This window comes from Eurytemora carolleeae, unplaced genomic scaffold, assembly GCF_000591075.1.
Source record: "Eurytemora carolleeae unplaced genomic scaffold, Eaff_2.0 scaffold104, whole genome shotgun sequence".
NCBI lineage: Eukaryota > Metazoa > Arthropoda > Copepoda > Calanoida > Temoridae > Eurytemora > Eurytemora carolleeae.
Window position 1 is genome coordinate 298,360 of NW_019396033.1, and position 14,045 is coordinate 312,404.

Sequence of the window (14,045 nt, forward strand, 5' to 3'; positions counted from 1 at the left end):
CTTTTATAATTTTGATCATTATTATTGTTACAATTTTTATGCTTTACATTTAATCAGTGATTAATAAAGATTTGTTAAAATTTTATTTTAATTCCAAGACTTTCTTATCATGGGTCATTAATTAAAATGATGTCAAATATATAAATATATACAGGGTTACCCACAAAGGATGAGACTGTAAAGACGACCTGAAACTTCTAAAATATGATGATCCTATGGGTTTAACTAACCTTCTTCGTATAACTGCTTAATTAATGATATGTCAAAGAAAAAAACAAGTTTACAGTTTTAGAGAACTTGTTTTGGAGTTGGTGTTTACTACAATATTACTCTCCAGCCTGAATCGTTAAAGGAGCTGTAACTTGCTTTGACTTTGACTATGATTTGGGATCATAGCCCCTACTCTCCAGCCTGAATCGTTAAAGGAGCTGTAACTTGCTTTGACTTTGACTATGATTTGGGATCATAGCCCCAAGGTTAGATTTGAGATCATACCCCCAAGGTTAGATTTGAGATCATAGCCCCAAGGTTAGATTTGAGATCATAGCCCCAAGGTTAGATTTGAGATCATAGCCCCAAGGTTAGATTTGAGATCATAGTCAAAGGACATTCGTTAAACAAAATCTGAAGGTTGGACTTGGTTTGATTTCAGATCTAGTGCAAGTAATTTGTTCTATGAATCCAATATAACCTGCTCTGAGTATGATTTGATGAAAGCTGGTCTTCCTAACCGACACCAAAAAGTAAAATTTAATGGGGCATTCATATATCCTCGACCAATTTAAAAAGTCGTCTTTGATTTTTGGCCCTTAAAATCGTAAAATGATTGATAAATAATATAGATAGATAGACTGATAAAAACATAGACAGATAGAAAGAGATGATAGATGACGAATAAAAAGAGAATATCAAAAATATTAAATGTATAAAGGATATATTTGATAAAAAAGGTTGATTTTTTGTAAAAAAAATCTTTTTTTAGAATTTAAAAGAAATGGCAACTATCCTTACTACCCCAAGTACCGTCTGTTTTTAGAGAGACCCCACCCCCACCCTTGAAGCTGAATAAGACGGTAGTTGGGTTTAAATACCCTCACTCCCAAATACCGTTTATTTTTAGAAAGACCCCACCCACACCCTTGAAGCTGAATCTGAATGGCAACTACCCTAACTACCCCAACTACCGTCTGTTTTTAGAGAGACCCCACCCCCACCCTTGAAGCTGAATCTGAATGGCAACTACCCTTACTACCCCAACTACCGTCTCTTTTAGAGAGCTTGTTTCTGGCCTTCATAACACTCTCCGACCTTTACTATCACCCACTTTCTGAAGGGTGCACATTTCGTAGTAAAAAAAGGCATTTTATACGTTCATCTTCATGAAGCTGACTGTTTAGTAAATCTCTTTCATGCAAGATAGGCGGCGCGGGCAGTCCGCGTCAATAATCCATCTTTGACTACCTGGTCTGTGTCCATATCCCGTAGTGGTCATACCCTACAGGAGTTTAGAGATCAAGCATTGATCCTCAAATTTAAAAGTGCCCTCATCGGATATCGATATCAATCGTTCAAGATTGCGATATTCCACACAAAAGCTCTGATCTCTGATCATTCATGAAACATATATATTAATATTGTTTACATGCATACTTTAATCAATCAATAATTTTCGTCTATGTTTTGGTTTAAATATTTACTGTGAGATTTCTTCAAATTCATCAATTAGTGCCCTAGCTTTCTAACGAATAAAGCATGTATGTGGATAACATTTTTTTGGTATAGAATATTACTCTTGATAGTTAAAAGCTGAATTCAAATGAAGAGCTAGCATTCTCTTCATTGTTAGTGTTTTGTGATTTCAGAAAAAAAATATACTATCACACACCTTTACACCTAGACTAAAGGGATTGTAAGTGTAATTTTAAGTGACCTTCCATTTAAAGAGGGAAATTTCCTATTCACAACGATACCCTTTAAACATTTGACTGATGATTGAGGAAAAAGAACTATGTGAACTCAACACGAAGGACGTAATATTTATTCCAGGAAAACCTAGAATATTACAAGATTTTAATGCAAGGAAAGTTATTTCAGAGGTGTGCGCATCTTTTGTACTGCAGTGTACTGTCTCTGGGGTGCTAATGTAAACACAAGACGGATGTCGAAGCCTGACATGGGATCAATCTTCCGCATAAAAAATCAATGAAATATTCTAGTCATAGGAAACTATTATGTGAATTATCAAAATTATCTAAATTAAATGGTTTTATCCTTCTTGGATACTAAACGAACTCTATTAATGCATCTATTCTTGTTTACAATTTCCGCCCAGAGAGAACTGGCTTTAATATATGTACGCAGAGTATACGCGACCGCAATTAACTTTCCTTGCATTATAACCTTGGAATATTATATGTCTAGACTGTTTTCAAAAATCTGAGTGTGAATATTTATATTCTGCCACTTCTTGATAATCAATATTAATAATTTTTTGAATATAAAAAAGCTTGAAAACAAAGTGTTCGACAATTAAAACGTTTCATGAAAACGTCTGTCATCAGTCAAAGGTTTAAAGGGTACCGTTGTGAATCGGGAATGACCCTCTTTAACTGGAAGGTCACTTAAAATTACGCTTACAGTCCCTTTAAATATATACAAAACTTCATAAAAGATTGAAAAACACTTGTAGTGCGACTTAAGATATATTTACTGAATATAATATATAAATATTTAAATTTCTACAAGCAGTAACAAACCCCCTTTTTCAACATATTTAGTTTAGAAATGTAAATAGGGGGAAGGGGGAGGTTTGTGAAGTGTGCATGGACGGGAGGGAAGGGAAGGCGGATCTAACTTAGGGGGGGGGGGGGTCTAGGGGGATTTAAGGTTTAGGTGGATACTGATACACTCCAAAGAAAAGAATTGTATCAACTTGTTTATCGTATATAAGGAAGAGGAAAGGATGATCTGCCTTGAACTCTGTATTGAAGAGAGGTCTAGCAGATCTAAATCCAATCAATGCCGTTGCTGCTGCAGCCTCGCTTCCCTCCTCGGTAACCTCGATAAAGGATTTATGAACGGCAGCCTCCAACTTGATATCCTCCGAGGCTGACTCCGGGTCCAGGAAACCGGAGAGGTCTGATCCGGCTCCGAAGACGGAGCTAATGTTTAGTTCTCTAAGAGGTTGGTTTAGCTCCAGACTACCGGATACACTGAACTTAGGAATCTTGACATTAAGTTTATCCACACTATAGAACCCTGAACCTAACTCACTCATCACACCTTGCATAGTCTCAGGGGTTAGACGGGAAACTGTTTGCTGAAGACCATCATCTAACCAGGGGGGTAGGATAATAACCATACTCACGTGATCACCTTCATAGGGTAGCTCAACAACATGGGCCTGAAGCTCCTCACTTGTATAGTAGTTGAACGATCCTTTCTGATTCATAAACTTTACAATTCTAATCTCGTCCCTTGTAATATAGAAATTTCCAGCTTTAGTTTCAGACTCTTTAAACTTACTCATCCAGTCCCCCTTGAAGTAGGCGGCATTCACGACGGAGGCCTTGGTGGTGGTATCCACGTACCCGGCGGGGATGAGGTCCTTGATGTTACCCTTGGTGAGCTCCTCCACCCAGGAGTTCATGGAGATACGGCTCTTCTCGGGGGACCCGGAGAAATCCACAGGTTCAACCTAAAACAAGAAGATTATACACATTGGGGGAAAGTTAAGAGGATTTGTTTAAAGGGACAGTAGACGTAATTCCAAGTGACCCTCCATTTAAAGTGTCCAATTCTCATAGGTCCTGGAAATGATAAGAAAGCCTTATTTTCTCTCAATTATTATTTCCAATTCTGGTTTCCCTTAGAAATTAAAAACATTTTCCTTGCTGTTACTCAGGTAGAGATGGTTTATCAGACATGTCACTCTTTTAATAGAGAGTCAATTCAAATTACGACTACAATCCCTTTGAATTGTCGCAATTGTAAATTATGATTAATCTCATTTAGAATTCATTCAATCTTTGCTTTTAAACATCATCGTTAATACAACAAAAAAATTAGCTTTGATGTCATCTTTATCTTCAAAAATGTAATGGGTCCCACGGTTCATCTTAAGTTTTCATTTTAAAATCTGTTTATTTATTGTAACTAACCCAAGATGGATATTTAACGGGACTGTAAAGGAAAAATGAAAGGGGTATACATATAGGCTGAAACCCGAGAGTCTCAGGAGCTGATTAAGACATATATGAGTTCTTTCTGATGTTCTTGTCTCAAGAAATTGATATTAAACTGTGTCAAAACTATACCAAAACATATAGATGTCAGATTTTGTAAAAGATCCGTAATATTAAACAGATCATATTCAACAAATACGCATATTATCTGAAAACAACAATATCCCAGAGGAGTCTGAGAAACTCGAAAGTTTGCTACTATTAGTATTTGAATTGAATAATTTTTCATTTTTAATAGATATAATTGATATTATTTATTCGTCCGGAATATGTTTCTAGAACTCCAACCAATGGCAGTGCAGTATTATTGTCATGAGCCTCCGTCTGTATCACGTGACCAGTATACTGCAAAGCCATTGGAGGGAGTTCTGGTTACGTGATAAGGACGTATATCCTACATATATATAGGTTTTGGTATAATTTGACACATTTTTATGTCAATTTCTCGAGACAGGAACATCAGATAGATGTTTTATAGGTATTGTTCAACACCTGAGATTCTCAGGTTTCAGCCTATTCCCCCTTTCATTTTTCCTTTACAGTCTTCTTTATTTTTAAACATGTAATGGGTCCCACGGTTCCACCTTAAGTTTTCATTATAAAATCTGTTTATTTATTGTAACTAAGTTATAACTAACCTGATCCGTGAGTGCAAGTTTTAAACATTCATTTAATTTCAGAGTTTTCTCTAGGTATATCTTGTTAGCATGTTGGAACTCGTATCCTAGTCCTGGAGTTCGTTCTCTTACAGCCTGGTAGGCTCGATCAAACATATAGGTTTTTAATACCTCAGGTTTACCCAGGTGTTCTAGACCTAAACATATAGGCCTTAGTTTTTTTCATCTTAACCCTATTCCTGCTGGGGGGGGGGGGTCAATTTGCCCCCCCCCTGTAGTTTTTTTTTACATAACTCAAAAAGTATTGGTCTGAGGCTGTTGAAATTTTCAGACTTTTCCTACATACTCAAAGCCCTGCACACTGCCTGAATGACTGCATTTTCCTGTAACAAACTTAATCTTTGTTTTTACCCACTTTCACTTGTCAGATTTTGATAAAATTTAGCTTTTTGGAAAGCCTATGACATAAGGAAACGAATTGCACAAGTTTTGCGAAAAAAAATTGCAAACTTTTTGCAAACAACCTGTCAAAGGAAATTTGCACATTTTTAGTTTTTCTTGATTAAAAATCAGGTTATTTAAAATTTTGCAAAATTTTTGCATATTTGAAATGTATAATTTTTCATTTTTTGGACAAATTTTTTTTGCAAACATTTTTACTATATAACTGGATTTTGCGATAAAAAAATTCAATTTTTGCAAATTTGCACAAGATCTTTCCAATGATGTATCATTTGTCATATTTGGACATCAAACATGGGATTTAGAGGGGCGGGGCGGCAAATTGACCCCCCCCCAGCATATCCTGGTTTTCAAGTACCCCAGCAGAGATAGGGTTAATCAAAATATTGATACTTGTCTAGAGAAAATTTTAAAAATATTAGAAATATTTTTTTCTTCTCTTTTGTCAAGATTCAAATGTTTGAACAAAACAAATTTGAAAAATATTTATTTTTTGAGAAAATCATTAATTAATTTATTTATTCCAAGAATATTGGGATCCCAAAAACAAAATCTGAAGAAATAAAGAAAATGAGTTTTGCCACAAACTCTAATTTTCTATCCCGAAATTTTTGCAACTTGATTTTGTAGACCTTTGTTATTTCAAACTATGAATTTTGTTGGATCAAATAATTTAAGTTTTAAATATCAAAGGTCTACACCATCAGGTTGCAAAGGTATATGGGATTAGAAAATCAGAGTTTGTGGCAAAGACTCAATTCGTTTGTGGTTTTTCTCTGCTTACCTAATCCCTGTTCTAACTCTTTCTCTGTCTCCCCCCTAGCTCCGAAGTATGTAAGGAGCAGTGTATGGAAGATTGAACTCGGAGATATAAAAATATTCTCCTCGATCTTCTCAGTTTCAAACTTCTTAAAGAGCGCCTTGATCAAGTTGACTGCAAAGGCGCGCTCACCGGCGTATACGGCGGCCTGGACATCATCGTTTACCGGGCTGGCGAGAAAGGTGTCCGACAAGGTTGAGTTCTCGGACCCAAAACAGTTTCTATCCAGAACCTGACCACTCACCCAGCTTGTACAAAACAGCAGTACAGTACATGCTCCCAGCATACTAAACATATATAATACTAAATTAATAAATTTTGCGCATTATTTGAAAATCATTTATTGCGGGTATCCAATTCAGTTCGGGATTATGGGTATCCAATTCAGTTAGGGATTTGGGTATCCAATTCATTTTGGGATTATGGGTTATCAATTCAGTTCGGGATTATGAGTATCCAATTCAGTTCGTAATTATGAGTATCCAATTCAGTTCGGGATAATGAGTATCCAATTCAGTTCAGGATTACGGATATTCAATTCAGTTCGGGATTTTGGGTTTAAAATTCAGTTCGGGATTATCGGTATCCAATTCAGTTCGGGATTACGGGTATCCAATTCAGTTCGGGATTATGGGTTTCCTATTCAAAAGTTCGGGATTATGGGTATCCAATTTAGGTCGGGATTATGGGTATCCAATTTAGTTCGGGATTATGGGTATCCAATTCAATTGTTCGGGAATATGGGTATCCAACTCAGTTCGGGATTATGTGTACCCTATTCAAAAGTTCGGGATTATGAGTATCCAATTCAGTTCAGGATTACGGGTATCCAATTCAGTTCAGGATTATGGGTATCCTATTCAAAAGTTCGGGATTATAGGTATCCAATTCAAAAGTTCCCAGCGCTTGGACCTTAATTTACCAAGGTAGAAAGGTTGTGTAAAAAGTGTAATATTTTTAGACATGTTTTTCTCTAATCATGAGAATAAATAATTTTGGAGTAATTATGGAAACATATATACCCATAAAAAAATACTATTTGGAAACAACAAAATCATAAAAGTAAAATGCGTCTTTTTGACGATATTAACAGTAAAGACAATAAAAAGACATTATCACCCGCCCCCCTTCTTTTAATCCCCTTATGTAATGCATATGTGACAAATATACTGACATCAATCATATCTTATTCATTTATTTATTTCAACACAACTCTTTCAACAATAAAAATTCATTCATTATATAACTAAGATTCTAAATTTCGAAGTTTAAAGTTCTTTGAACAGGAATATAAAAATAAACTCTGGAATTTCTAAAACTAATTCTAAAATCATGTTTTGTCAAATTGAAAGGTTTTCGATCACTATTTTTATTAGAAATGAGTACCCTTGAATTGTAATTAATTACAAGTGACTGTATGGCCCTCTAGTCCCTATTCCAAGCAAAGATGGCGATGAAACAGTACCATTAAAAGATGGCGATGAACAGTACCATTAAAAGATGGCGATGAAACAGTACCATTAAAAGATGGCGATGAAACAGTACCATTAAAAGATGGCGATGAAACAGTACCATTAAAAGCTTTGTCTAATAAAGTATTAACATTAATTATTATTTATTTGTTAAACTTTTAATTGTGGTTTCTTAACAACAGTCAACTGCGTATTTCTACGCCAGGAAAACATTGAGGAATTATCAGGATTAAACACTTTCAACCAAACATATCCTACACAATAGCTATCAGACAAATGTTTCAAGGGTGCCGTTGTGAATTGGGCATTGTCATCTTTACATGAATGATCACTTGAAATTTTGCTTACAGTCCCTTTAAGCCTCAGCCTGAGATATGATGTTGTGTTTCTATCTTGGAAAGAATTCTGTCAATTTTCTACCTTTTTTCTGCGAATTTTACTTAATTAATGGTTACGGCATGTAACTCTTGCTAAAGGAATTGAGTCTCTGCAACAAACTCTGATTTTCTAATACCTATATTTTTTTCCCACCTCATGGTGTAAACCTTTGAAATTTCAAACTTAGATTTTTTCATCTAACAGAATTCATAGTTAAAAATATCTAATGTTTATAACGGCATTGGGTTAAAAAGATATAGAGATTAGAAAATCATTGTTTGAGACAAAGACTCAATTCCTTATTTAGCTTATAGTTCATTTAAATAGTAGAGTTTTGTTATAATTTCTCTTTGAAAGATGTAAATACGCATAATTTAATAATCTTGCTTTTATATTTTTGTTATTTTAATTTTTATTCAATATCGAAATCTTTTAAAAATCTGAATTGTCATCTTGCATTTATTTATTTGTTTTCTTGGCTTGCCGACCTTGATATTGGGCAACATGCTCTCAATGCTTTAAAATTATTATTAATATCGTCATAAATTCTAAAACATGTGATATCCAACATATATAAATGAAAATTCAATAATTTTTACACTCGTGGGATTAGAACATACTTAAACCTCTGTTGAGCCTTTTCTTTATGTTAATTTTCAGTGGATTTGTTTAAAATTAAGCCATTGAACTTCAAGATTTACCTTAAAAACTAAGTTTTGATAAGGGGTATCCACGGGAATAATGGGGGGGGGGGGGTTGAGATTTTCTGCGATGACATTTTTTTTTACATACAATAACAAAAGGGGCACAGCATTTTTTTTATTGTTTATGCGTTTTAATTATTTTAAACAAGGATTAATGACATATCTTAGAACGGAGCAGTTATAAGGTTCTAAAATTAGGTAAGTTGATGTTTATAAAGACGCATTCAATTAATCAATTGATATTTATATCCAATTTGTGAAGTAGAAGAAACTGTGCTGTAAACATGTAAAATATCAGAAGACTGTCTGATAAAGGTTTAACCGCATTAAGTGGTCGACAAGAGGTATCTATAATTAACCTACCCCCCCCACCTCCACCCCCCTCTGACGACAAATATTGCCAAATTTCCGTCAATTTCTAATGTCAAACTGTCAAAATTTAAACAAGAAAATATATATGTAATTATATTTACTATATCTTTAGACTTTCTAATCTTAATTTTGATGTTTTTTGCTTTCCTTTTATCAAAAACAAACTTAATATACCTGATGAAGTGGTATTCCGTGTGCACAGCAAATAATTTAAAGTTCTTCACTGTCCCAGAGATTTTAACGCACTGTGGTAAATATAAGCTCAGATAGACAGATAGCTTTATAGTACGATAGATAGATAAGCGAAGAGAAAGATAGATAGATAGTGAGACAGGTAGTTCACAGTTCAGGGATTTCCAAGGTCCTGAATCACAACAGTGTGATAGATAGATAGAAAAATAGATAGATAGATAGATATATAGAAAAATAAAAATTAAGATAGATAGATAGTTAGCTAGGTTAAGGAAGTGTTGCTGATTGTAGTAAACAGTAGTAATGAGATTTAAACAAAAAAGATTAAAATTCATCTTGCATCAAGAAATAATGAAGTACTTGCATCAAGAAATAATGAAACTTGCATCAAGAAATAATGAAACTTGCATCAACAAATAATGAAACTTGCATCAACAAATAATGAAACTTGTATCAACAAATAATGAAACTTGCATCAACAAATAATGAAACTTGCATAAGCAAATAATAAACTTGCATATACAAATAATAAACTTGCATCAAGAAATAAAGAAACTTGCATCAAGAAATAATGAAACTTGCATATGCAAAAAATAAACTTGCATATACAAATAATGAAACTTGCATATGCAAATAATAAACTTGCATATACAAATAATAAACTTGCATATAAAAATAATAAACTTGCATCAAGAAATAATGAAACTTGCATCAACAAATAATGAAACTTGCTTCAACAAATAATAAAACTTGCATCAACAAATAATGAAAAGAACACAATTTGTTTCGACACTATTTTTCATTAAAACTTCCGTAATACAGGGTGTCCCACGAAACATGACAGTTGGTGAATAATTTAAAAAATGTCTACTTCCATAATTACTTATATTGTTTAATACCAAAGAGAATTATAAGAATATTTAATGGTAGCTTCATATTAAAGTAAAGAAGAAGACATTCCAAATTATTTACCAGCTGTCATGTTTCGTGGTACACCCTGTTGTATATATAGTGATTAGTTATTGCTCATTAAAATTGCTATAAAAAGATGCACTCTCGTCTTCTACTCATTGGTTGCCCAAATAGCATGGAGCGCCTTCAGTTGGTTTGTTTTTGGGTAAATATTATCTGTCAGGAGTCCAAATTTGACGCAGTGCATGAACACGAAAAGCAATTTAAATTTTTTTAAAAAACATTTGCTATTCTTATGCTATGCTAAACTTTGACCTTAACCGAAAATGTATACAAAAAACGATGAAAAAACGATGCAAAAATGTACGTGTTGGAAGTACTCTTTGTTTTTTGTTTTGTATTTAATGATCCAAAACTTTAACAACACTAATAGGAAGTAAAGAATTGTAATGGAATTTATTTAGTCTTTTATTTCATAAATTAGAAAACATCTAAAAACTAGATTTTTTCTAATCGTACAAAATAGTATAATGTATAATAATTCAAGGACTGGATTTATGTTTAATTACAAGTGGCATTCAGATAATTTTATATACCGATTTATAAGGGCAGTATTAATACAGTTTTAATCCTATATATGTTGTAACACGCATATTATATGAAAACACGTACATTTAATGACGTCATTGCATTATGAACCGGTATTATTATGCCAGGAAACCCGGAGCTGATGGCCATTTACAAACTTTAGGAATTTTTGGGAATCTTCTTGTAGATTGTAGATTGCAGATCATAGATTGTAGATTGAAGATTGTAGATTGTAGATTATAGATTATAGATTGTAGATTGTAGATTGTAGATTGTAGATTGTAGATTGTAGATTGTAGATTGCAGATTGCAGATTGTAGATTGCAAATTGTAGATTGCAGATTGTAGATTGTAGATTGTAGATTGTAAACATGATCATGAAAATAGTTCAGAGAGAAACATTAAATATGATCATGAAAATAGTTCAGAGAGAAACATAAAATATGATCATGAAAATAGTTCAGAGAGAAAAGATCCCGAAAAGGTCATGAACACTGAACACTTGGAGTTTAAGAAACTGTTAACAAATCAAATTAAAAGTGTGAACACAAATAACATCAAAAAATATTGTAATCCTGCAAAGATATCTTTAGAGATATCTAGATATTTAGATATCCAGATAATTAGGTATCCAGATATTTAGATATCCAGATATTTAGATATCCAGATATTTAGATATCCAAATATTCATATATCCAGATATTCAGATATCCAGATATTCAGTTATCCAACTATTCAGTTACCTATATATTTAGATATCCAGATATTCCGATATCTAGATATTTAGATATCCAGATAATTAGGTATCCAGATATTTAGATATCCAGATATTAAGATATCCAGATATTTAGATATCCAAATATTCATATATCTAGATATTCCGATATCCAGCTATTCAGATATCCAGATATTTAGATAGTTAGATATCCAGATATTCAAATATCCAAATATTTAGTTATCTATATATTCAGATATCTATATATTCAGATATCCAGATATTTGGATATCTATATATTCAGATATCTAGATATTCAGATATCCAGATATTCAGATATTCAGATATTTAGATATCCAGATATCCAGATATTCAGATATTCAGATATTTAGATATCCAGATATCCAGATATTCAGATATCCAGATATTCATATTTCCAGATATTCAGATATCCAGATATTCAGATATCCAGATATTCAGATATCCAGATATTCAGATATCCAGATATTCATTGAAACTGCTTTTCAATCGAATACTTAACATAATTAGCTCAAATCATGCGACATGCATAAATTACACTATAAATATGGACAGAGAAGATTAACTGCGTTATATTATATCTATTGTCTTTAATCCTTTAAATAGTACTTTAACCGTGCGATAAATACGTAATGTGAAGGTCTTAATCATGTGATATCAATAACATCGTAGGAATTTAATTACGTCAATTCCTGTTAAGTGTGTAACCTAAGCTATTGAATAAAGTTAATTGAATGAGACTCTGCTTTTGATTACATTATCAGAAGCCTATAAGTAAGCTTAAAAGAAAGCTTTGGTACTCGTTGAATTATACGAATTGAGAAATTGCCTGGGTATCAATTTCATTGGACTGTGTGTCCTTTAGCACTGAGGAGTTAAGCCAGGTTGAGATTTGGACTGTGTGTCCTTTAGGCCTGGGGATTTAAGCCTGGTTTAGAATTTGGCCTGTGTGTCCTATAGAGCCTGGGAGTTAATCCTGGTTAAGATATTGCCTGAGTGGTCTTTAAAATCTAAGAAGTTAGTCCTGGTTGATCTTGGTAACGAGTAGACCTGGATAGATACGTCTCGAGTAAATTATGGAGTAAGTATTTGCCAAAATATAACTATACAGATATCCAGATATCCAGATATCCAGATATTTATATGTCCAGATATAAAGATATCGAGATATTCAGATATGCAGATATCCAGATATCAAGATATCAAGATATCAAGATATTCAGATATTTAGATATCCAGATATGTATTCAACCTTTTTTACGCAAAAAAAGTAATTTTTTTCATGAACTCGATGAACTTTATTAGAATTTGATTTATTTTAAAAACAGAATGAATTTTTACTCTGTGTTGTACTGTAATATTCAACCTTGGTCTGTTAACCTCCCTGGACAGGATCCATATTTATCTGTCATCAACCAAACTTTACACTTCATCTATTTACCTATCCATCAACTATATGTATTAGAGCATGCTTTGAATATACCTGATACGTCTATGTCATTTATTTAGATATGGTTGTACCAATTTTGATATATGCTCATGTATTTCATAAAAAATGTTCTTCCAAATTTCACCATGTTTTCGAATAACCCTACTGCTTTCCCGCGGCAGTCAAGTTTCAACAGTTGACCCTGTACACTTGGCCAGGACAGGTCTAGAACCTCCCCCCCCTCCACCCCACCCTCCCTCCCCCCATCCGGAACACTATCACATCACTCGGAACACTTGTTTAAACAGCTGAATTAAAGTTATTAGTTATTTCTCTAGAAATCTGAACAAGTGAAGTATCAGAAAAAAGTGACTTTAACGATTTAATGCGAAAGTATCGTAGGTTTTCTGTTGTTTTTGCTACATCAGAATATTAGTAGTTTTACTCAGCCTACTTTTGTTTTAAAGAGACTAAAAAGGAATTTTAACTTAACGTATCGCTTCTTCTTAACTTTTTACATACACATAAAAATCAAAAATATTTTCGATACTTATTAATTCTTCAAATTAAAGTGATAACAGATAATGTTAAATTTTAACCTTTTTTAAATTCCTTTTGAATATTGTTTATTCATCTTGTTATAATATATATATATATATATGTTTTTATGAGTCATATTGTATAAATTAGTGCAAATATTTGACAAGCAAAGAAGTAACAACAACAACCGTTAAAATAGACTACAGACAAAGGATTTTATAATAAAACAAAATTATTAAACCTGTATTGTATTGTATTGTGAATATCGAGATAAACTCTTGATCTTGATCTTTTGGTAATCTGAAAGATTAATTTAATCATTTAATCTATATTCGATATTCCGCACGGTAATCGTAACCTAGAGGAAAAACGGAATTGAAGAAATCGTATATTGAGATCAAGAACTTGGGTTTCTGGCTCTGGATTATATTAATCTAGTTTAATTCAGTATTTCAACAGGAAAATGTGTCAAGGTTATATCTTGGATATTTTCTATTTCAATATTTTTAATAGTAATTTGTTCAAAATTGGACTAGACGATTTTCCTCTTTTAACGAGTAT

At 32.9% G+C, this 14,045-nt stretch overlaps 1 protein-coding gene across 1 annotated transcript; it reads right to left on the reverse strand.

Moving 5' to 3' along the window:
* Positions 1-2,686: 2,686 nt before the first annotated feature.
* Positions 2,687-9,349, reverse strand: LOC111697473 (serpin B3). The gene is made up of 4 exons (XM_023467497.1): positions 9,244-9,349; positions 6,108-6,430; positions 4,883-5,058; positions 2,687-3,697 (listed from the first exon to the last, which is right to left on the reverse strand). The coding sequence occupies exons 2-4, from the start codon at positions 6,427-6,429 to the stop codon at positions 2,882-2,884; spliced, it is 1,314 nt and encodes a 437-aa protein (XP_023323265.1). The 5' UTR covers position 6,430; positions 9,244-9,349; the 3' UTR covers positions 2,687-2,881.
* Positions 9,350-14,045: the final 4,696 nt, after the last annotated feature.

Excerpts from the sequence above, each read along its gene's own strand:
- LOC111697473 (XM_023467497.1), bottom strand. The coding sequence starts at position 6,429 with ATGCTGGGAGCATGTACTGTACTGCTGTTTTGTACAAGCTGGGTGAGT. Across the intron at positions 5,059-6,107 it reads AGAGTTAGAACAGGGATTAG|GTCTAGAACACCTGGGTAAA; the intron begins GTAAGCAGAGAA and ends CTATATGTTTAG. Across the intron at positions 3,698-4,882 it reads AACTTGCACTCACGGATCAG|GTTGAACCTGTGGATTTCTC; the intron begins GTTAGTTATAAC and ends TTCTTGTTTTAG.